We start from the raw sequence: 25,151 nt of genomic DNA on the forward strand, positions 1-25,151 counted from the left end.
GGTACCTACTCTTCGAACGCCGCAAAAATATGTGACATGTTCTTATGGTTCTACAAATAAGATCGTGTCAGATATTTTTGCGGCCTTCGTTGTGTAACATAAATTGCAGGCGACTGTACATTTGGAATAATTATTTTATTTAGTTTCAACGAAAGTTTCAAGTTTAGTACGAAAATACTTCAGATATGCAATATGCACAAAATGTAGACCTAATCGAAATAAAACATTGCTTTTTATAGGTAATTTATAAAACATTCGATACATAGGTATACATAACAATAACTAGAGCGCCATTGGCCTGTAAGCTTCATCTCGGTCTCCAAAGCCGCAAAAACTCGCTAGTACTTTCAGAGAACAGCACGTACACGCATTATACATATAGACGGAACGAACGGCATAATCATTATCATTTATTCGTCGCAATCCATGGTATTACAGATCTAGGTACAAGACTTTCAGGTATTACTTATACGAATTACATAACTCTTCCTGTTAATAGGCAATATTTTAAGATAAAACTTGTATAATATAATACAAGATTACAATTGTCATCAAAATTCATTGACGTACAGAAGTCAAATACGTTTTTAAACTGACGCAAAATGATACCAGCATAATAAAAATTTATCCCAATCAGTAAAGATGAGTCTTTAAACTTTTTTCATTTTAAGCGAGTTTTGAAGGAACATAATACTTAAATTCGACTGTAATCGTATTGTTTTAAGATAGTTTACTTAGGTTTTCAACCATTATAACAGCAAATCAAATTTAAATGAGACGAAGGCAGATATTTATGTACCCTATTTTTTGAAATACAATTTATCTACTGGTATACTTTCTCGTGTGCGTATATGATTTAATGTCAATATAATTGTCAAAAGCAAGAAAATCAAGCTGTCATTTTCATTTGAAGAAGTACACGTGTGCTCCGGTGTAGCCCCAACGGGCATCTGACTTGAAGAAGAATTTTGAGTGATGTCGTCAATGTATGGAAATTGTTCCAAAGTTTACATTTGAGATTGAATTTCTGTGTTGTCTTTGTGAGTAAAAATATAAATCGATAATAAATTGGTAGCTGAATTATCTAGCTTTCATAATCATACAATAATTCAATTACTGTCAAAGACAAAATTGTTTTGCTTCTGTCTCAAACGGAACTCCATATTTTGATTTTTTGATACTTTTAGTGTCGATTTGTAGAGAATAACAGCAAATTAAAAATATAATGGCACAAAGAGTCGGTACACGGTTTCTTCGTGAACAAATTTACGTGTAATTTAATGCAATTATTAAACACTTATTGAACAAATTATGGTTACAAAGTGAGGTCTAAATCGAAAACGTCATATACCGGCCCCTTAATAGTAAAAATACGAAAAAATGCAAGGTAAAACAAGGTAGGCAATATGATACCAATTTGATTTTAATATCACCCCCGTACCTATACAACTGTGAGCGCGATGCTTTCTCATTGATATCATATAGGTCTTACGTCCTACGTCCACGCCCACAGTGAAGTTATTAAGTGATCGTAATGAGCAGGGCATAATATACATATAATAATATGTTTGAAATACCGACCGAGTTTCGGGTCTGCTTGATTTTTGTTTATCTATTGCAGATTACCGCTGGTAGAGAGGAGCTACGACGGCTGCAGGTGGGTTGCAGCAGCCAGAGCGCGCGGAGCCGTCGCCGCGGACGCATCTAACCAGTTGATCACGCGTATGCCGCCCCGCCGTCGCCGTTAACGCGTCGACTTGCACAGCAGGCGTGTGCCCGCACCGCCTCCGTTGTTCTGTTGTTGACGACGACGCCGAGCCATGCCTACCTACTACTTCTTGGTGTTTACCGGCACTTATACACTGGTATGTGACTCTAACTATTTAATATTCAAAACTGCTACGCGAATAATTAAGAGTAAGAAAATTATTATTACGCAGTAAGCTGGGAAAACATTGAAATCTTAAATTACATTCGTTCAAAAGTATGTAAGTACCTAAAGGAAAAGAAAAAAAATATTATCTAAACAAAATTAAGTTGTCAAATTTATTAAGTATTTGATATTTTTTCTATACTTAAACTTAATTATTTACCTAGTTTTTTTTTGTATAAATAATTACAATGAAGTGATTTAAGGAAAACCTTTTGTATTGTATTGAAAAGGAGCAGTTCATCACAACACAATCAACACATTATATTATTGAATCTTATAAATTAAAACATATTCAGTTAGCAATGAAAAAATAAAACGGACATTATATGCCAACATAATTAATTTGTAGTCAAATCTTCAATTTTCGGGCTGTGAACCGTCTGCTAGAAGCTTCCAGCCAGGCAACTGTTTAATACGGTTAGATGTTTGATAGCTATTAAATTTGCAATAAGTACCAAAACTACTAGTTTACTAGGATTAGGGTAGGGTTTACTAGGATTTGTATAATTTTAAAATGCTTTTTCAAAGAATAACTAATCGGCAAGTATGCTTATAAATCTAAGCAAATTGCCAGAATCTGTCTTCCCTTCAGTCTTTAACGATTTAGTCTTTAATTTTGGACTCTATAATAGTACCTAAGGTGCATTTTATGCGTACACTCTAGCAACGCGAAAAATATTAATTTATTTTCTTCTATATTTTATTTTTATTGTTTAACAAGAGTTGCAAGTAGATATACTTATTTGAATTTTTTTAAGCTGACCGTTTAGGACTATGAGCTCTCACTACACTACTCACTTAAGTATAAGGATTATTTTCTACCGTTTCTAATTTGCATTTCGCTTACTAAAGAATATACATATTTCAGAAAGTCGGTACCCCGCTATCTATATTATAAATGAAATACTATTTAAGTTTTTATTTAGTTAAATATTTAATCATGTTGAGATACGACTCGTGAATTATGTCATATTTAATATTTCACGTGTAAATTGACATGTTAATAGATCTCATGGGAATTTTTAGTAAGATATTTGACGCGTATAGATTATATTTTTTATCGGTTTGAAGAGTTTCTTGTCATAGATAACGTACTCTGCCGAATACCACGCTAATGATATGGCGGCAGATGTGGGATCGAGCCGTTATCACTCTGTGCTACATCCACCGATTAGGTAGTGAAAATGGCAAGACTCTATGAGTACCTACCTAGTATTAGAGAAAAACATGTTAGGAAAAATGGCCATCTCTTGGTTGTACCATCCACATCAGGGGCTCATTAACGAAAACAAAAAGCAGGGAATAACAAGATACGTGAACTTTTTAATATGGCAATCGAAAGTGACGCAAACGCATTGCCTATGCAAACTTGTAGGTACCTAACCCCAAACTTTGAAATGAATCGTCCACTTTACAACATTTCTTGAAGCGCCCCGGGTCTAACAATTACATATTTCCATCGCACACAAACCTTAACTTAGAGGGACTAGGAATAATAAGTTTTTCATAGAAGTTCATCTTATCTATTTGTGTTCTCTGCAATGCATTGTGTACTATCCTTGAGGAAATGCAACGCATTGAGCAAGTATCTGAAGAAGAGAAACGGGTCCAATTACGTATTGAAACCCCAGAAATTCATAGATCATAGATAAATTTGCATTACATACTCAGAAAGGTGGTTCCTTAAGGACCTGGAACGCTAAATGGTCTATACATATATTATATATAATGATGACACAAAATGAGCTTTCATACTAAACGTAAATTACCTGCCTTAATATTTTGACCCTGAGTCTATATTATTGTACTAAAAGGCTTCGCACGGGTTACACAAAACCTTAACAAATTATGCACTTAAACCTTCCACAAGTATCACTCTATTGATAGGTGAAAACCGCATGAAAATCCGTTCAGTAGTTTTCGAGTTTATCGCGAACATACATACACAGAAACAGACAGACGCAGCAAGGGACTTTGTTTTATCAGATGTAGTTATATTAAAAGACAAAATTTGTACTTCACTACACTTTATAAAACAAAGTTCCCCGCCGCGTCCGTCTGTTTGTATGTTCGCGATAAACTCAAAAACGACTGAACGGATTTTCATGCGGTTTTCACCTATCGATAGAGTGATTCTTGAGGAAGGTTTAGGTGTATAATTTGTTAACCCGTGTGAAACCGGGGCGGGTCGCTAGATACTTATAAAGGATTATGCGATGTTTATGCCATTATTGTTTCCACCTAGTCGCGATTCTACACAATATGAATTCCACGCAGCTGAAGTTTATCACGAGCGTTATTCTTCACAGTCATTATTTCAGCACAATCTTGACTCTACCTAGTAGCGATTCTACACAATATTTATTCCACACATCTGCAGTTTATCACATGCGTTATTCTTCACAGTCATTATTTCAACACAATCTTGACTCTACCTAGTAGCGATTCTACACAATATTTATTCCACACATCTGAAGTTTATCACATGCGTTATTCTTCACACAAATATATTACTATACAATCGTCGCAACTCTTATTAATGTTCGACATCGGTCACATTTCTGGTAGAAAGGCACCTTATATGAGTATTTTTTTTTTAATAATAAGGTATTAATACTAACTACTAAGAAACAGTTTTCATATCAGAAATAAACTTCACTGGCCGCAGTGGCCTCTTGTCAAAGCCATTGTCTTGTTTGACGTTATCGCAATTGTTCACGGATCAAAATAAATTAATTTCTACTGCTTAAAGTTACTAAAACCGGAAAAATGGAGGAAAATGAATGGAGGAAAAGACAATGGCTTTGACAAGAGGCCACTGCGGCCAGTGAAGTTTATTTCTGATATGAAAACTGTTTCTTAGTAGTTAGTATTAATACCTTATTGTTAAAATAAAATACTCATATAAGGTGCCTTTTTAACAGAAATGTGACCGATGTCGAACATTAATAAGAGTTGCGACGATTGTATAGTAATATATTTGTGTGAAGAATAACGCATGTGATAAACTTCAGATGTGTGGAATAAATATTGTGTAGAATCGCTACTAGGTAGAGTCAAGATTGTGTTGAAATAATGACTGTGAAGAATAACGCATGTGATAAACTGCAGATGTGTGGAATAAATATTGTGTAGAATCGCTACTAGGTAGAGTCAAGATTGTGCTTAAATAATGACTGTGAAGAATAACGCTCGTGATAAACTTCAGCTGCGTGGAATTCATATTGTGTAGAATCGCGACTAGGTGGAAACAATAATGGCATAAACATCGCATAATCCCTTATAAAATATAAGTAAATGAGCGACTATTTTAGCATGACGGGCAGCGAACATATTGTTAATAATTGACGTAAGACAAAATTAAGTACTATTTCAATGGATGGAGTAAATGAAAACTGAAAATAAAGCATACATTTAGGAAGTTACATTTTCGATATAACGTTTTATTTATAAGCTTTCGTTTTAAGCTCTCCACAAAACGAGTCTTCGCAGCAATGTGCTCGCGATATAATATCAACGTTTAGTGTTCCATGAAATAAATTTCCATTTATTTTTCACATCACCATTTCGGAAAAGGGCTTTTTCTTCCCTGCTAGGAGGGATCAAAGTGGCACTTTTCTTCCCTGCTATGAGGGATCAAAGTGACCCTTTTCTATTCTAAAACTTTTAAAAGTAACTCATAGGTTTCTTATTATTTATACGTTATATATTTTTGGCAATGTTAACCCCAAAATTTGCAGAAAATTCATTGACAGTGATTCTTTCTAATTGGTGTTCGGGTTCACCGACATCTGGATCTCGAGTTACTATGGATCACTACCGAACCTGCCAAATTCAGATGTACCTCCGTAAGATAAAGATAAGTGCCGATACTCGGGTATATCTATATCTCTTATCGAGTTTCTCGTCACAGTTTGTCGGGCAATTTCATGTACTTACGAGTACCTTCTATATGTGGTGCATGCCGCTCATGACATACGCCATTATTTATTGAATGATAATAATTGTTGTTCAATGGAATCGTTACAACAGCTTGATGGGGATTTAGCCCGAATAATATAACAATAATCTCCCAAAGAAGCTGGAGGGCCTGGCAGTACGTGCTGGGTCGAATTCCGGTAAGCGCATTAGATAATGCGCAGGAACTCGCGCTCACCACACGAATAAATTCCCCTTACCGGATTATGGATATTTTCTGGTATTTTAGTATTTATCAATTTATAATATATGTATGCAACACAAGTCTTGTTAAGTTGTCTTAAATAATATGTTACTTCATTTCGGAAGACTAGCACTCAGAATAAATACATACATACCTATAGGTACCTATTAATGGCAATGGCACTGCCGCGCTGATGGACCGCACTTGTCAAACGCACACTAATTGACGAATTGCATTTTCTGTTTACCTACTATTTTAGTTACAAAATGTCTATTCGGTACAGGACTTATAACATTTTGTTAATATTTAGGTATGTGTATTTGTTTCGTGTTTTTAACATTTAGTCGGTTACTTGTTTCAGGTGCAGGCGCTGATTCAATTCATTTTTTCACTTATAGCAATCGCACAACATTACTGTGTAATAAACTTTCTTAGAGGGTATCCGCTCTTAATTTATATCCGGTTGTTATATTTTCATAGTAAGTTATTTTCAATGTCCAAAGATTTACTCTTGTTAAACTTATAGTACCTAAGCCAGCTTAGCTGATACAGTTTTGTACAAATGATTACGGCGTGGTCAAAGGTTTGTTGTGTGCAACTGATTAGCATTATCATGAATAACTAAATTCAATATTTAAAATAGACTGTCATAAACTAATTTAATGTACTAAAAGACCCACGTGCATTCACCAACGTATTTGATATTAACAACTACCCGAACACTTCGCTAAGACTACCTACATACAAGAGGGGCTTTGGCTTTACTAAGGTTTTCAATCTTCAATACTTTGCTCTTTTAATAACTTGAAATTAAATTATAAGACTATTGATATATATTACTACTATTAATAAATACATCGTCTTTCAGACCCAAGTAGTTGTGGGACCGATATTAACATCGGGGAAAGCCTGGAGGGCGTAGCCAACGAAGCCTACGTCTACATAGCCTCCATGTCTTTCGTCACTACCAGAGCATTTATATTCAGCTGCGTTAGCATCGGATTAAGCGTGCTTTGGGCAGCTGGAAGCATTGTACTAATCAGTATGTAATCAAATGCATATTTATCCAAATAATAATTTTATATCTATTTACCCATGTGCAGTAAGTACTTAAAGTTACAACTCATTTAACACTGATTTAAGCTTTCACGATTATTAAACATTATCAAACTACACAACGGGACTTAATCGCGTATTTAAGTTTTAAGATTTACCTCCGACGTTTCGAGGACGGCGTTGTCCCCGTGGTCTCGGAGAAGACTGGCTCAAGTTGACATCAACATCTTCTAGCCGCGCGAGTTTTTCGAACTACCCGCACTTGGTCTTGTTTATCAGTTTGAACGTTTTGCGCACTAGGGATGTTACTCTGTCGACACACAACACTAACGATATTCGATTTATCGACTGTCGATATTCGTTTCCGCTTACATTTACTAATGACTGGATTCCATGTGGATGAGATCTTAAAACCCTCGTCCCGATTGAAATTGCAATGTTTTTTGATTTCAATGGCTTCCCGCACTTTTCTACTGTAGAAATGGCGATCCGTGGAAAAGATTTTAGGGTTATGCAGCTCAATCAAGTGGTTTGGTCCTGACTCCAGCAAATGCTCAGCCACGGCAGACTTGTTCACCTGACGATTTTTGACAGCTGCGATATGTTCCTTAACTCTTTCTGCTATGGTGCGCTTAGTTCCTCCGATGTAGGAACTACCACAACTGCAATCTATTTTATAAACGCCAGGTGACTGGAACGGAATAACGTCCTTCGGTGACCTTCGACCAGGGAGCCCCCTGCAACCTTGGATAAAGGAGTGTACACCGTCTTTATAGAGTACTTTCCAAGTACTGTGCCAACTTTATCCGTTACCCCTTTTACATACGGCAAAAGTGCCGGCTGTCTAGAGACATCAGGACGTTTCCTCTTGCCTTTCGTCTGGGTTGCCACTTTTTTACCTTGTACCCGTTTCTCCTTAGTACCTCCTGAATATGCGACATCTCACTCTTTAAATATTCAAGGTCACACAAATAATGTGCTCTGTTTACTAGCGAGGTAACCACCGATTGTAAGTGACGGGAATGGTGGTGAGAAAGGGCGTTCAAATACCTGTCAGTGTGTGTAGGTTTCCTATAAACAGTATGAGTTAGGGTTCCGTCTACTTGACCAATCACTTTCACGTCCAAAAACGGCAAACTGCGCTGTGATTTTAATTCATACGTAAACTTCGTCTTCGGATGAATTGAATTTAGATATCGGAGTAGTTGCTCCACCTCCTGCTTCCCACCCTTCATAATACAGAAAACATCATCCACATATCGCTTCCACAACTTCACTGCCCAAGGCTGCAGGTTTATACTGGCTTCGATATGCTCCATCCAGATATTTGCCAAAACCGGTGCTACAGGGCTACTCATGGCTACCCCATCAATCTGGAGGTAATGCTTTCCACAATATAAAAAGTAGCTTCCTTCCAAGCAGTTCCTCAGCAACACCATTACTGATTCCGATATACCCCCATCGCTCAGTTTCCTTCTGACTACTTCTAGACATTCTTTAACGGGAACATTGGTGCAGAGCGACTCAACGTCAAAGCTCACCATTGCCTCATCTGGTTCCAGCGTTATTTCCTTGAGAATATATATAAAGTGACGAGAGTCCTTCACAATAGACGACGTACCACCGACCGACCACGGCCACGATACTGAGGGAAGTAGTGTCACCCAATGTATGGGACGTGCAAGTTTTGGTATCGGATGAATTCACTTGGCACAGATGTAGTATACGTAAAACTAAACCAATCCAGCCCGGTAGCCATCCGCCACCCCCTGGCGGGTAGGCAGGGGGGCATCCAAAGTTACACGCCGCATATCGGCTTCTATTTACCTACCACCTCGAGTTTGGTATCATTTCCAGATAAATCGGGCATGAGGAATTCATTCTTGAGACCTTTGATGTACAGTCTAATAGAAAAAAATAAAAATATTGACGAATAAATCAAAATCGGTGTGCTATTTTTTTATTCAACTATTACTATTATCAGCCGAAACTAGAAATGCTAGAAAGTTGGAATTTGCACACCATGTTACATTTATAATGTGTACAAGAGATAAGAAGAGATATTGAAAAATTCAACTCCTAAGGGGGTTAAAAAGGGGATGAAAGTTTGTAAGGGGTTCATGTTTTATTTTAAGCTAGGAATTTCAAACTTCGTTAAAAGATATACTATTAAAATACAAGAAAACTAATTTCAGCGTTTTTAAAATTCATCCCCTAAGGTGGCGAAATAGGGCTTGAAAATTTGTATGGAGATCAAAACATTTTTCGAGTGTGGGGCTTGAAACTTTTTATATGTGCATATTATTAGAATATAAGAAAAGTAATTTCAGCGTTTTTAAAAATTCATCCTCTAACGTGGTTAAAAAGGAGTTGAAAGCTTGAATCCATTACAAATTACTTTGACTGCCCCCCCCCCTGCCTACCTGCCAGGGGGTGGCGGATGTCTACCGGGCTCAAATAGCTTCGCTTTACGTATATTACATCTGTGCTAAGTGAATTCATCCGATACCAAAATTTGCACCTTATGACACTACTTCCCTCAGTACGACCACGTACAGACGTTTAAAACTTAAATACGCGATTAAGTCCCGTTGTGTAGTTTGATAATGTACAACTCATTTAATTTGTAATATTTTTAAAATCTTTGAATATGTTGAGAAGCCTATTTTACCCTATACAATTAAATAGTAAGCTAAGCTAGCACTTTCCCTAGCATTAAAGTAAACCTAGCTAGAGTCAAGTTAATCACATTCAGGGAATACTTTTACTGTAAAATTCTGTAAAACTATATATAAATAGATATAGATATATAGTACCGTAATTTTTCAGAAGGAGGATGGAGAAAGCACCATTCGAACCACGTACACTGGCCTTGGGTTGCAGTTTCTTTTCTTGTTGGCCTAGAGGACATAGTCGGCATATTATGCTACATCAATGATTCTTTTCATACAGAAGTAAGTAAATGCATCAAATAAAAAGTTTTCAATATAAATATATACACAAGTATTTTATCTTGAACATGCTCGGATATGCATGCACAGATTGTTCGTAAATCGAAGACGCAAAGTGCCCAATTTTTATCCCAGCGTCGACAACGCGCCCCGCGCCCCTTGTGCCGACGCAGCGGACCAAACTGAAATGTATATGATTAATTTTACTCTTAGAAGTAAAATAACCGATAAGAATATGTCCCCCTATTAAAATAATATTCTTTGTTGTAACAGACGTTGAGGGATTCATTAGAATTCATAAATGGAGTAGGCAGCGGTTTCGGCAACAATAACCCCAGCACGAAATGGGCATCGAGGACCATGGCTCTCCTTCATGGACGATTCGGCATCTGCTTAGTGATCAATCTAGGGCTCATTATTTTTACAATACTGGATTGCTCCCGGTACCGGACTTCAGTCACGTCTTCAGTAAGTTAGAAGGGATAGTCTCGTTACTGGTCTGTGTCGTCAATTCGTTAAAAATCTTTCTTCTGTCTCGATCTCTGGCAGGGTAATGGCAGTGAGTGTACAGGTAGGTACATATATTCACCGAAGCCGAATTTGTCATAATCTCATAATGCTCGTACGAGTTTATACCTATGTCAGCTGGTTTCGTCGTTCGACATCGTTAGCTCCCTCTCAGACGAACGACGAACGAACTGTGTACCAAAAACGCAACCGATGTCCTTGTTATTTAGCACTTACCCTGCTAACAACTGCACTGTTTTAAATGTTGTACTTGTGATTCATTGTTTCCGCTAATATGCTATAAAAAAAAAAGACAAAAGCATTAGAATATTTCGTCGGGTGACAAGCAAAAGTCACTAAGTAGGTACTATCAAAAAATTAAAGTAACAATGCACTTTATTACACTTGTAACACGGTTTATTGTCCAATAATTTCAATGGTGTTAGTTAGTGACTTTTGCTTGTCACCCGACGATTTGACCTATGTATTAATCCTTATTTATGTACACTCCTATGAAGCCAAGGCTGTCAGTTAACAATGATCTTTTATACAAGATACGTCATACAGTAACATATCAAGCGAAAAAAATGATGCCAACCAATGCTGCCAACGTTACGGCAGCATCAGTTACAATTTGTTTACAACTTCATACGCAAATGCGTAAAAGAGACGGCACAATTAAAAGAATACCTAAGTAAAAAAGATACGGCTAGTGTTTGTCACTTGCGCGTGAATTTGGTAAATCAGTGATACCACCATAACACGACGGCAAACAGTGAAGATGGCGCGAAACGTAAAACTTATTAAGAATAAAAATCAAAGAATAAGATGTTTGACAGAAGGTGCAAATCATTTTAGTGCAGTGCATTAAAGTTTACTACTAGTCAAATCAGTTACTTTTTTAGAACTGTCAAAACGATTTGTTCATATGGAATACCCTATTTAATTACTAGTTATAGTTCTTTCAATTACATATTATTTTTGATTGATCTCATGTTATTGCAATTTAATTAAAGTAAAAAATCTTTGTATAAACAGCAAAACAGCAATATACCTATTTACTTAATTGACGCGACTCGGACAATAATATGGCCAATAATAATCTTTAATTTGCCAATTGTTGTACTTAATTACAAGAAAAAATGCGTTCAAGTAAAAAACTTTAATATTAAAGTTGAAATTTATTTCTCTTATTTGTACGACACGCACCAAACAATGAATGCAACTACAACAACAGACCATGACGCGTCTGCTATGATAATCTATGTTACGCAGTCGGTGCGTCCTTGTCATTCTCGCTGATAAGAACATAAACTTAGCTCTTTCTGTCAGCCGGCGAAAATGGCGGCAGGCTTTATTTGATTCAAGATTAAACCGAAGAAAAACGGATTATTTCAGCTTTTACTTACGAATGATATGTGACGTCGTCATTTTTTTTGCGCTTCCGCGGATAATTTGAGCATTTGAACATAACGCAGGTCGGCATTTTGTTGCTTAATACCACTGAAATATGAAACCTATGGAAGTGAAACGTCAACGAATAATGCGTGCCACTGTGACGTCATCTTGGAACTAAACATGGCGGTTTTAGTGCTGCCCAGAAGATTTTTACTGTTACTAGGTTTTATCGATACATCGATAACTTTTTAACGTTCTCGGCTCATTTTATTTAAAATACTAAGTATGTATTATTTGTGGAGTTTATGTTTTAATAGGAAGTAAGTAAATAAATAAAAATTCTTTATTAGTACATTGTTATGTGAAAAGATACTTTGATTGAGTAAGATGTGTGGAGTCTAGCACAATTTCGTGCTTCAAATTTGACAGGTAAACGAGATGACGCTGTACTACTCAATACATATTGCGATTTTTGCGGTAACTCTGATTTTCAAAAGTTGACGTTTGACAACTTAGTGACCGCAAAATACATGGCGCAGTACAGCGGATGTCAGAATAAGTGTACGTGTTTTTCTTGGACTTTACCTCTCTATTACAATCAATTTTGTTGTGTTGCTAACCCTAAAGTCTGTAACACACTACCGCACTGCACCTCGACCTTGGTGCGCCGTATCTATAAGTGAGAGCGATACAAAATTCAAGCTTATTAAGCGACGGGTGAAAAAAAACAAAACACCTTCAGAACATTTTTTTTATTACAAAAATAAGGAATGACTTCCGCTGTTCAACTTCTTCAACATTTATTCAGCAAATAGGCAACAAGGGCATTTTTATACGTCAACATTGAATTTACATACAAGCAAAAATAATAACAATACATTAACCATTTTATAAATTACAACTATATGTAAGTATATGGTCTCTTAATGTCGAATTATATAAAAAATATAATAATGATATAAAAAAGCCCGCAGGGCAGCTTGTGGAGTAACGACCCCACGGCCCCGAGTTACCCTAGTGCTCCCGAGAGTCGGTCAGGATCTCCATCTCCAGGCACTCTTTCTTTTTTGTTCATTTCTTGGTAACCTATAAAAAATGATTTAATTATTAAATTAAGATAATTTAGTTGGTTTGAAGCGGGGTAGCATGATAAAATAAGAAAATATAAATAGGCAATCATAATATATCGATATCAAAGTCGATAAATAAAGTACAACCCTAGCTGAAATGTTTACATTATTTAAACGTAAAAATATAGTTAAATAAGTCAAATCACTTCATGATCTATAACTGCACAGAAGAACCTTACTATTTATAATGTGAAACATCCTTACATTTCCCAGGAACATTAACAATAACCAATATTTTTCATGTAAATGATAGCGTACCTGTGTAAGGTTAAAGATGGCTGATTTGGTGGTTTTCTTATGCCGCACCCTAATACACTACACACTGGCATATTCGCGACGTAATTATTCACATTTGGCTTCAATTATTTTCATTCACAAGCAAAATATTGAAAGATAATTAATAATTTTAATTTTCACCACGACTTTTTGACAGGACAAGTACCGGCTGAACTGACAGACAATGACATTTGGGGAACTAAACATGGCGGATTTTCGGCCGCATTAGGTATTTACGTATTTTCATGGAACACTTTATGTACGTACTGAAATACTGTCATCTTTTTTTGCTATGGGTTACAGTGCTGAGTAAAAACGAGACAGATATATATTTATATGTGTGCCGTCAAAATGGGTGCTATTTCTATAAGCAATTGTACGTATAGAACAATATGTCTTGTCCCTATTATATAGGTCCATGCTTAATACACGTTATTTGTGGAAAAGTATTAACCGGTGTACACCTTCGCGCTTGCGTCAGGTAGACTGAGACAAACTTATCCACATGACACAAGGTGAGTGCTTCAATTTTGGAACGTGTATGACACATCTTGTATAAAAGATCATTGTCAGTTAAACGATAGGTCAGTTTTAAGGTATTTTTCAAACTGGAAGGGTGCGGTGATAGATGTCATCTCTATACAATTTATAACCTAAAAATGCCCAATGTCGCAAAATGGTATGGAATTGACATATATATCATCGTACCCTTCCAGTTTGAAAAATACATTGTTGTGTGTGTGTGTGTGTTTGTGTACGTGTGTGTTGTGTTGTCAAAGATTACTTTGAATTTTTAGGGTTGTGTGTGAGTTTGTTTACACTAAATTATTCTGTTTAAATTAAGGAAACAAATAGTTTATTGCAAAACATCGGAATTACCTAAAGTAACTACTTAAAAAAATACCTACTTATGTTGGGTAAAGTAGGTACAGACGTAGGTAGTGCATAATTGTTTTACTTCGTATTTTCTCTGAAACGTTGATATTTGTCATGCTACTTCAGTCAACGTCAGCACTTTTTGTACCGAGACTGACTGAAATAGCAAGACACGTACGTAGATTTCCGTGAAAATACGAGTGAAAACAATTATGCACTACATCTGTACTGAATTATTAGTCCTTATTTTTGTAGGAAAGTCACCACCGACGCCTTAAAAAAGAATGAATTGGCGAATCATAGGGGGAGCTAACAATACTATATTATTTAACGTTAACTTTATTGTATGTAGGTTTTTCTTGCTTTGTATCACCTATTTTTAGGAGATAGAGCGAACTGGTAAATTGGACACGAGCCCGGACGCGAGCAGCAAGGCGGAGGAGGGCAGCGAGGAGCCCGCGTCGAGCGAGCCGAGCGAACCTGTGCCGGTGCCAACAATACCGCGCCCTGGCCTCAGTCAGTCTTTCCGCTCTATGAAAGACATGCTATTCCGTAGATCGGCTTCTATGAACTCGTTAGACAACAGGTAACATTTATTGATATTATAATACAACTAGAGACCCGTTGCGGCGTCGAAACGCCGCTAGAATACAGGAATTCCAATAGTGAAATAAGTACTTAGAAAACTTTTGAAACCTTTTGACTTTTGAAATAAAAATCGACTTCAATACAGATTAAAACGCAAGCCTCGGTAAAAACGGGTGCGTATCATAATGAATACGAACTTTTGGTATAATTTCAGTTTACAAACGTTCAAAACGTATACTAATCTTATGTATCATGCACTAAATCTATATTTTCAATAAGTATAACATAAAAATAATATAACATACAATATACATACCGCTGTTTGGTATAACATACAAATAAACTAATTACATTTAATATAACATTCATTATGCATATAAATTAAAATAATGAATAACATCTCATATAAGTATCTGAAGTAACCAAACACCAGTAACATTATTTGGATAGCTCAGTATTTCATAGGCCATCGAAACTAATTACTGTCAGAAAAGTAGGTTAGGTTAGAACTGTGACTCCCCAGAAAAAAAAACTGCTACCAGAAAAGTAGGTTAGGTTAGGTTAGAACTGTGACCTTTCAGAGAAAGAAACTGCTACCAGAAAAGTAGGGTTCGTTAGGTTAGGACTGTGACTCCCCAGAAAAAGAAACTGCTACCAGAAAAGTAGGTTAGGTTAGGTTAGGAATTGTGACTCCCCAGAAAAAGAAACTACTGCCAGAAAAGTAGGTTAGGTTAGGTTAGAACTGTGACCCATCAGAAAAAGAAACTGCTACCAGAAAAGTAGGTTAGGTTAGGTTAGAACTGTGACCCCTCAGAAACGGGTGCGTATCATAATGAATACGAACTTTTGGTATAATTTCAGTTTACAAACGTTCAAAACGTATACTAATCTTATGTATCATGCACTAAATCTATATTTTCAATAAGTATAACATAAAAATAATATAACATACAATATACATACCGCTGTTTGGTATAACATACAAATAAACTAATTACATTTAATATAACATTCATTATGCATATAAATTAAAATAATGAATAACATCTGATATAAGTATCTGAAGTAACCAAACACCAGTAACATTATTTGGATAGCTCAGTATTTCATAGGCCATCGAAACTAATTACTGTCAGAAAAGTAGGTTAGGTTAGAACTGTGACTCCCCAGAAAAAAAAACTGCTACCAGAAAAGTAGGTTAGGTTAGGTTAGAACTGTGACCTTTCAGAGAAAGAAACTGCTACCAGAAAAGTAGGTTTCGTTAGGTTAGGACTGTGACTCCCCAGAAAAAGAAACTGCTACCAGAAAAGTAGGTTAGGTTAGGTTAGGAATTGTGACTCCCCAGAAAAAGAAACTACTGCCAGAAAAGTAGGTTAGGTTAGGTTAGAACTGTGACCCATCAGAAAAAGAAACTGCTACCAGAAAAGTAGGTTAGGTTAGGTTAGAACTGTGACCCCTCAGAAACGGGTGCGTATCATAATGAATACGAACTCTTGGTATAATTTCAGTTTACAAACGTTCAAAACGTATACTAATCTTATGTATCATGCACTAAATCTATATTTTCAATAAGTATAACATAAAAATAATATAACATACAATATACATACCGCTGTTTGGTATAACATACAAATAAACTAATTACATTTAATATAACATTAATTATGCATATAAATTAAAATAATGAATAACATCTCATATAAGTATCTGAAGTAACCAAACACCAGTAACATTATTTGGATAGCTCAGTATTTCATAGGCCATCGAAACTAATTACTGTCAGAAAAGTAGGTTAGGTTAGAACTGTGACTCCCCAGAAAAAAAAACTGCTACCAGAAAAGTAGGTTAGGTTAGGTTAGAACTGTGACCTTTCAGAGAAAGAAACTGCTACCAGAAAAGTAGGTTAGGTTAGATTAGAACTGTTACCCCACAGAAAAAGAAACTACTACCATAAAAATAGGTTAGGTTAGGTTAGAACTGTTACCCCACAGAAAAAGAAACTACTACCATAAAAATAGGTTAGGTTAGGTTAGAACTGTGACCCCCCACAGAAAAAACTGCTACCAGAAAAGTATTAGGTTAGGTTAGAACTGTTACCCCCCAGAAAAATAAAAGGTTATGTTTATTGCGTGGTATTTATTTTGTATATTATATTATTTCAACGTTATACCTTTTTATACTTATCATAAACGATATTATATACAGGGTGATTCAGGAGACGTGAGCAGGACTTACACTGCGCATATCGTTAATTATAAGCAACTGTTTCGTATCAGTATTAGTGAGGTTAACGTTAATTTTCTAGTCGTGTTGAAAAAAAAAGTTATTAATTTTTTTACGACATGCATGTCACCCTGGTCATGATCATGGTCACCCTAAAATTAGAATACTAAACTACCGATATTCTGTGTCAAATTGAATGTCATTACTGTCATCACGGTCTGGTTACTTTTGAAAACTCGTATCTCACTCAAGTTTGACAGTTTATTTTCTTCGTAATCAAAATGCCATTACGGTTAAAGAGGTTTTATGTTTATTAATTAGGTCCTGTAGGGTGACCATGATTATTGAGAATTAAATTTGCCCTCACCAAAAAGTTAAAAAATAGGAAAAAGTGTGGTTGTTTCACCTAAATACGACGGTGATCGATCAATTATCAGTTACTGAGTGTGCAGGATTAGTCCTGCGGGCTCAGCACGGTTCCATTTTTATCGACTATCACTATGCGCGTCCCTTTCGCACTTACATACTTGTTAGAACGTGACAGGCATGGTGACAAGGGATAAAAACGCGACCGTGCTAAGCCGCCTGCTCATGGGCGTATTTTGAAATTTCGCGCCCCGGGCCAATACGTTTCGCCGCCCCAGAAGTCAAGGAAGAAAAACAAAATGCAATTCGCCAGGGGCGCCATACGGCCGATATACCGCCCCTGGCGGATTGGCGCCCCGGGCCATGGCCCGGATGGCCCTAGGGTAAATACGCCCCTGCGCCTGCTCACGTCTCATGAATCATCTTGTATAAAGTTCATTATACATTATAAAATTATAGAATTCATTGTTATACGTATCGCACGTTATACTTATTGCACGGTATGCCATTCAAAATTATACTAATAGAATTTATATATTCTGAGCAATATATTATAGGTTTGTATACGTTTTATTACTTATCCGGTAAAAACCACTTGATTGTTAATTTTCTTAAAAATTACTGAATTGATTTGGAATTTTTGAGTTCGATTCATAAACAACGGGGTTCTGCGCGACCAAACATTTAAAAAAAGACAGCCGAATTAAGAACCTCCTCCTTTTTGAAGACGGTTGAAAAAGAAGCCACTTTATCGATAAGAAGTCATTGTCAATAGATAGGTAGGTATTCGAGAACACACTCGTTAACCTTTTCGACGCAGTGTCAAACACAAAAGCTGTCACGCTGACGCTACGTCACCGAAGTGTCAAAACTAAAATAGAACTTTACGGCACTTAGGTCTTTGGCGTTGAACCTACGGTACGCATATACAGGGTGATTCATGAGACGTCAGGACTAATCCTGCACACTCAGTAACTGATAATTGATCGATCACCGTCGTATTTAGGTGAAACAACCACACTTTTTCCTATTTTTTAACTTTTTGGTGAGGGCAAATTTATTTCTTTACAATCATGGTCACTACAAGACCTAATTAATAAACATAAAACCTCTTTAACCGTAATGAGAGCATTTTGATTACGAAGAAAATAAACTGTCAAACTTGAGTGACATACGAGTTTTCAAAAGTAACCAGACCGTGATGACAGTGATGACATTCAATTTGACACAGAATATCGGTAGTTTAGTATTCTAATTGTAGGGCGACTAGAAAATTAACGTTAACCTCACTAATACTGATACGAAACAGTTGCTTATATTATAATTTACGAAATGCGCAGTGTAAGTCCTGCTCACGTCTCCTGAATCATCCTGTATATCGGTCATTGGCGTCCAAAAGGTTAAAAAGATATTTTAGAAATTGACGATTGAATTGAATATGAATTTGTTTTTTCAAACCTAATGTAAAAGAGGTCTTTTTATAATCTCTGGAATTTTTTTGCACGACCGGTACTTTTTTTTTGCACATAAATTTGGTACGCGACCACAAACTCAAGAATGACGACACACTCGTGTAAGTAGCTATTAGTTATGGAGCGTATTCAGCGGTCAGTAAGAATTCTATGTATTACCTAATGAGAATTTTCATGAATTTTTGCGTTGATTGATTAGGTCGCAGTGGCTATATAAGGGTCAAATTTAATTTTCACTCGTCAAATAAATATAGCCTAAGCAAATTAGAAAAATCTGCGGAAATAATTCGTGTAGTTTTGAAAATTGGTACAGGGATACCTTGTGGTGTCCAGATAAACATACTAAAAGTCCTCGAGGGTAGGGGGTGTGCTGGGGGTGTAGAGGGGGATTGAAGGTACTTTTTTTCATATTTTTGCGCATATCTCGAATTACTGTACAAATAGCATTATAATTACTTCGGGCAAAAGTTTTAACATAAAATTTACTACAAATTTGGTTATATTTATTTTTACTCTGCGATCAATAGTTTAGGAGCTACAGGCTGTTAAAGTTAAATAAGAGATAAAAAATAGACGGTTTAAGAAAACGTCGTATTTTCATAATTGTTCATCATAAATAAACATTTTAGTTTAGAATAAGCAAGCTAAGCAACCTGCTGATAAAATATAAAAAAAAACCGGCCAAGAGCATGTCGGGCCATGCTCAGTGTAGGGTTCCGTAGTTACCCGTCCGTCAAAATAGACTATTTGCAAGAAGTCAAAAACTGCTGGACCGACTAAGTTCGCTATATTTTGCCCTAAAAGTCTTTACTAAGCTTTACTTTCACGATTTTTTTTCATATTTTTTGGACCCATGGTTCAAACGTTAGGGGAACTAAAGTGGAAAACACAACTTTTTTTCTTTCAGATCGATTAATTCCGAAAATATTAAGTTGATCAAAAAATGGTTCTCGAAGACCCCTATTCGTTTTAAAAGACCTATCCAACGACATTCCCACACTATAGGGTGGAAGCAAAAAAAAAATCATTTTTTTTATATTTTATCAGCAGGTCGCTTAGCTTGCTTATTCTAAACTAAAATGTTTATTTATGATGAACAATTATGAAAATACGACGTTTTTTAAACCGTCTATTTTTTATCTGTTATTTAACTTTAACAGCCTGTAGCTCCTAAACTATTGATCGCAGAGTAAAAATAAATATAACCAAATTTGTAGTAAATTTTATGTTAAAACATTTGTCCGAAGTATTTATAATGCTATTCGTACAGATATTCGAGATATGAGCAAAAATATGAAAAAAAGTACCTTCAATCCCCCTCTACACCCCCAGCACACCCCCTACCCTCGAGGACTTTTAGTATGTTTATCTGGACACCACAAGGTATGCCTGTACCAATTTTCAAAACTACACGAATTATTTCCACAGATTTTTCTAATTTGCTTAGGCTATATTTATTTGACGAGTGAAAATTCAATTTGACCCTTATATAGCCACTGCGACCTAATCAATCAACGCAAAAATTCATGAAAATTCTCATTAGGTAATACATAGAATTCTTACTGACCGCTGAATACGCATTAGAAAATCAAATGTTGCGGATTTTCTTTTCAATATGTCTTAGTGGTCAGTATCTCAGCGTGCTTACGCAATTGAAGCCTATTTTAATGCCAACGATTCGCTAGTTTTTGTACCGAAAATTTTGTTCACATGTCAATATTCGTCGTGTAAGTGATGGGCCGAGTGTTAATTTGATTCGGTCATGGGTGCAAAGTTTTCGCAAAACTTCTTCGGTCCAGAAAATCCCAAGACCAAGCCCCAGCCGGTACACTCGGACGCCGGAAAACATATTGAGTGTGCAGCGGAGTTTGGAAGAAAGTCCACGAATCCCATTTTTTTAGAATTCCAGATGCTAAGCATGTTACTGTCAATAGTAAAGACTCTAGACAAATGATAGTGGATTACTTTTTGCCAAATTTGCTAGCACATCCATCTTACTTGTCACACACCTGGTTTTAGCATGATGGTACTACGCCCCATACTGCCGGAGTGTCCATGAACGTGCTTCACCATAAATTCCTTAGAAAATTGATATGCCGTTTTGGTGATATCACGTGGCCACCACGATCGCCCGATTATGAGGGTACCTCGAATGCAGAGTTTATAATAACAACCCACGGTCTATAGCTGATTTAAAAGAAAATATCACCAATGAAATCCGCAATATTTCGCCGTAGTGATGGGTCAAATCGAAAAATTTTCAAACCGAATAAGTCGACTCCGATTTAAACCCAAATCGGTTTGCAAACCGATTTGGCCAAGTCGATTTAACTTCTATTTTTTAATTATCAGTAGTTCAAACCGCTCCGTAGTCGCTTGGTTTTGAGTTGAAGAAATCGAATTGTAAATTTTACGGTTTGTTCGACCCTAAGGGTCGAACAATCCTTACAATCCTTAGAATAACACGACAGCAAAAACTTTTGACTTCAAACATTTTGTAATATTTTTTTACTTTCCGTTGCGCGGTAAATCAAAATGTCATTAATTGCTAAAGATAAAAAGGGAAAGCACTATACGAGCAAGCTGGAAAGAGCGTGCAGTCTCGTGCGATTCCGTGAGTCATTGCCGCGAATTCGTTCAGTTAGCAAATCAACGCGGCGCAAAACTGGCAAACCGATCCAAGTAAACCGCCAAATCGATCTCTTTAAGCCTATGCGAAATTGAACCTTACTACTTGAACCATAAGTTTCATTTTACTTTACCTGTAGATACCAAGTTTCGACTTGACTCGACTCAATAATGACGGCAATGTGCATGGCAACATTTTTCTTCGTGGTTTGAAGTCGATTCGTGTACATTTTATTATGCCTCAATATGTCCAACGAAAGTGACGCAGCAACAAATCGGAAAGGGTGCGCTTAGAGCGGGTGAACGTATCTTAAGTCGATTTACGGAACACTCAAGTCGATTTAGTCGACTTCAGACCTAAATCGGTTTGAACCGATTTGTGAAGTCGAATCGTAACATCGCTATTTCGCCGGCTATGCTGCAGCGTGTAGTGCTAAACTCGAGGCTCCGCTTCGAAGAACGCGTACGTGTTCACGGAGCTCATTTAGAGGATATAATTTGTAAATAACTAAATCCGCATTTGTTCTCTGTTCTAATAGATGTAAATAAATTTTCTACCTTAAGCCGTTGTTTTTTTATTTTATAATATATAAATATAATATAATTTTTTATTTCATTCAACCTAAAGTAATACATAAAACAAGGGGTCGAGACCTTCTAGTAGGTATATTGTACCTGTATCAGAAAGCCTCGCTCTTCCATATTGTTAATTGGTAACTAATAGTGTCCGACCGAAGGTTCGGTTTCGGTTTCGGCCAGTTTCGGCCAAAATATCATGTTTCGGCTGTAGTTTCGGTTTCGGCCAAAAAACGGCCGAAATTTCGGCCGGGCCGAAACTTACGAAATGTTACGAAATTCAGTACAGGGAAATAAGTTTGCGTTTTTAATTTCAATCTTCAGGCGTTGGCCGAGTATCAGCTCGGCCCTCGGGCCTCGACTCGTCGAACGATGTCTTTTTCGCTCTTATTCACTCACATATTCAGTCATGTTCCTATCTACCTCTAATGGCAAATTTTAAGCGAGGCTAAAGGCTACGCTCAATAGTGTCGCAATGTTGATTTTCTCAATAGTTAATATTTTGCGAGGCTGAACAGCTAAATATTGATTAAAATGTAGAAAACACCCCAGTACAGTTTTTCATACGAATGCTCGACCTTAACCTCACTGTTTACCTCAATTTACCATTGGTTTGTGTTCCACATGTCCTTTACTTCAGCTTAGCCTTTGGCCTCGCTGCGCCATGCTCGGCCTGCGGTCTCGCTTTTTAATACAATGGACATTGGTTGGAGTCTGTGCTCAACTACTTATCCTGAAGCCTGAAGCACGGCTTTGACTTCGCATGAAAGTTCGCCTCACTGGGACACTTCGGACTTCGAAATTCAAAAATTCAGAAATCGGCCCCCAGGTGAAGATACCCGGCCTTGCGATATTGTCAACAAAAAATTTCGCGCTCGCTGCGCTCGCGTTTTTGGTTGGTTTTTTGGTTGACCCTGTATCTACACGTTAGCTTGACTGGTGAATGAATAGAGTTAGACTAAGAAAATTCTGCAATGATTTTGATAGCATATGCAGTGCAACTAGTGCAAATGTTATTTATACGTCATAATTTCATAGAAGTTTTGACGAATAATACTTGCACTGCGTGTGGTATCAAAATCGTAAAGAATTATCTTGGTCTAACTCTAATAATTTTCTTAAAAAACTACACTCGGGTGCAAAGAAATCGGACCACCCCAGCATTTTCAACATTTTTTCAATTTGTGTAAAAACTGTAACCTCGATCATGATAATTTAAATACCACGTGGTAGATAATTTTTTGCCCTATCAAATGACATCAATATTCAGGAGTGGGGATGGATATTGTGCAAAATATGGGCCTGGAAATCACCCCCCTCCAACTGCCTCATTAGCGCATGCACTAATTGACCACTTATCATTAGGTATAAAAACAGTCATTATCATTGTTTATGCATCATTCGTGATTGGTACGTCTTCCTGAACACTACTCTCATCGCCTGAACCTGGAAAAACTGGAGAAAAATGGATACTACCTCGACTGAAGCCGGCCAAGCAGTTGCCCTATTGCAGGGAGGGCTTAGTCAACGTGCAGTGGCTCGACAACTCAACCTATCGAAGTCATCGGTTCAACGTGTCTTCCAGAGATTCCGCGTAGATCAGACGTTATCCAGAAGACCCGGAACTGGCAGAACTCGCATCACTTCTGAGAGAGATGACCGTTTCATCGTTCTTACCTCGCTACGAAATCGTCGACTGAATGCCGTTCAGCTTCAGCAGAAGCTCCTAGAGACCAGGAATGTGTCTATCAGCCGATGGACAGTTAGAAGACGACTGAAGGAGAAGGAATTGACAGCTCACAGAGCTGCAAATGGCCCAAAACTCACCCCAATACATCGTGGACAACGACGCGTCTTCGCTCGCGAACATGAAGAATGGACCCTTCAGCAATGGAGTTCCGTACTTTTTTCCGACGAGTGCAGGATAACTTTGTCTGGCAATGACGGACGGGTACGAGTCTACCGAAGACCTGGGGAGCGGTTCTCTCAATGCTGCATCGAGGAACGTGTTGCTTATGGTGGGGGGTCAATCATGGTCTGGGCTGGTATTTCTTTGGAAGCGAAGACGGACATTGTGTTCATCACAGGGCCAGGTACCAGACCGAATTCAGGCGGTTTGACTGCACGTCGGTACGTGGAGGAAATCCTGGCTGATCATGTGGTCCCATTTGCGGGTTATATCGGCGATGAGTTCATCCTCATGCAAGATAACGCTCGGCCGCATACAGCCCGGATCACTAAGGAGTACTTGGAGGAGGTCGGCATCAGAGTCATGGAGTGGCCAGCCCGCAGTCCTGACCTAAACCCGATCGAGCACATTTGGGACGAGCTGAAAAGAAGAATCCGGGCCAGAAATCCCGCCCCTGAATCCTTACTGGAGCTAAAGACTGCGATCGAAGAAGAATGGGCGGGCATCCCTCAAGACACTGTAAAAAAATTCATAAGATCAATGAAAAACCGAATGACTGCATGTCGTAGGGCTAGAGGAGGCAATATACGGTATTAAAATGCTGAAAATTGTTTTAATTTTTACTTGATATCTTTAGAATCGCAGTTTTCCCATTATGCATAAGTTTCACTCCAGTATGCATTTTTAGGGTGACAAAGTTCTTAGCCCTGAAAGCCTGAAAATATTGGAAGTAAACCTGTGAAAAGCACATCAATTTATAGAGGAAAAGCCAACCTTTCATTAGGTATATAATATGTCACAGTAGCACATACAGTTTTTACAGAAATTGAAAAAATGATAAAAATGCTGGGGTGGTCCGATTTCTTTGCACCCGAGTGTACTTAAGTAACATCTATTTCCAGGACATTGGGTGTTGACAGCCCCATAATATGTGTGTAAAACCGGTATTATGAAATTTTTCAGCGATGTTAACAAGTCTACAAAAGTTTCGGTTTCGGTTTCGGTTTCGGCCGAAACTAGAGCCAAAGCCGAACATTCGGTTTCGGTTTCGGCAAAAAAACATGTTTCGGTCGGACACTAGTAACTAATTAGAATATTGT

General features: G+C 37.2%; 1 protein-coding gene across 1 annotated transcript in view; it reads left to right on the forward strand.

Annotated features, from left to right (window-relative positions):
• The first annotated feature begins 1,609 nt into the window (after positions 1–1,609).
• The window catches only part of LOC134804001 (uncharacterized), a 29,157-nt gene continuing 5,615 nt past the window's right edge, over positions 1,610–25,151 (forward strand). The window contains exons 1-6 of the mRNA XM_063776856.1: positions 1,610–1,865; positions 6,457–6,574; positions 6,964–7,137; positions 9,981–10,123; positions 10,376–10,570; positions 14,673–14,875. Of these exons, the coding sequence (XP_063632926.1) occupies positions 1,821–1,865; positions 6,457–6,574; positions 6,964–7,137; positions 9,981–10,123; positions 10,376–10,570; positions 14,673–14,875 (878 nt within the window). The 5' untranslated portion in view covers positions 1,610–1,820. The remainder of the gene's footprint in view (positions 1,866–6,456; positions 6,575–6,963; positions 7,138–9,980; positions 10,124–10,375; positions 10,571–14,672; positions 14,876–25,151) is intronic.

Source organism: Cydia splendana, chromosome Z (genome assembly GCF_910591565.1).
Source record: "Cydia splendana chromosome Z, ilCydSple1.2, whole genome shotgun sequence".
NCBI lineage: Eukaryota > Metazoa > Arthropoda > Insecta > Lepidoptera > Tortricidae > Cydia > Cydia splendana.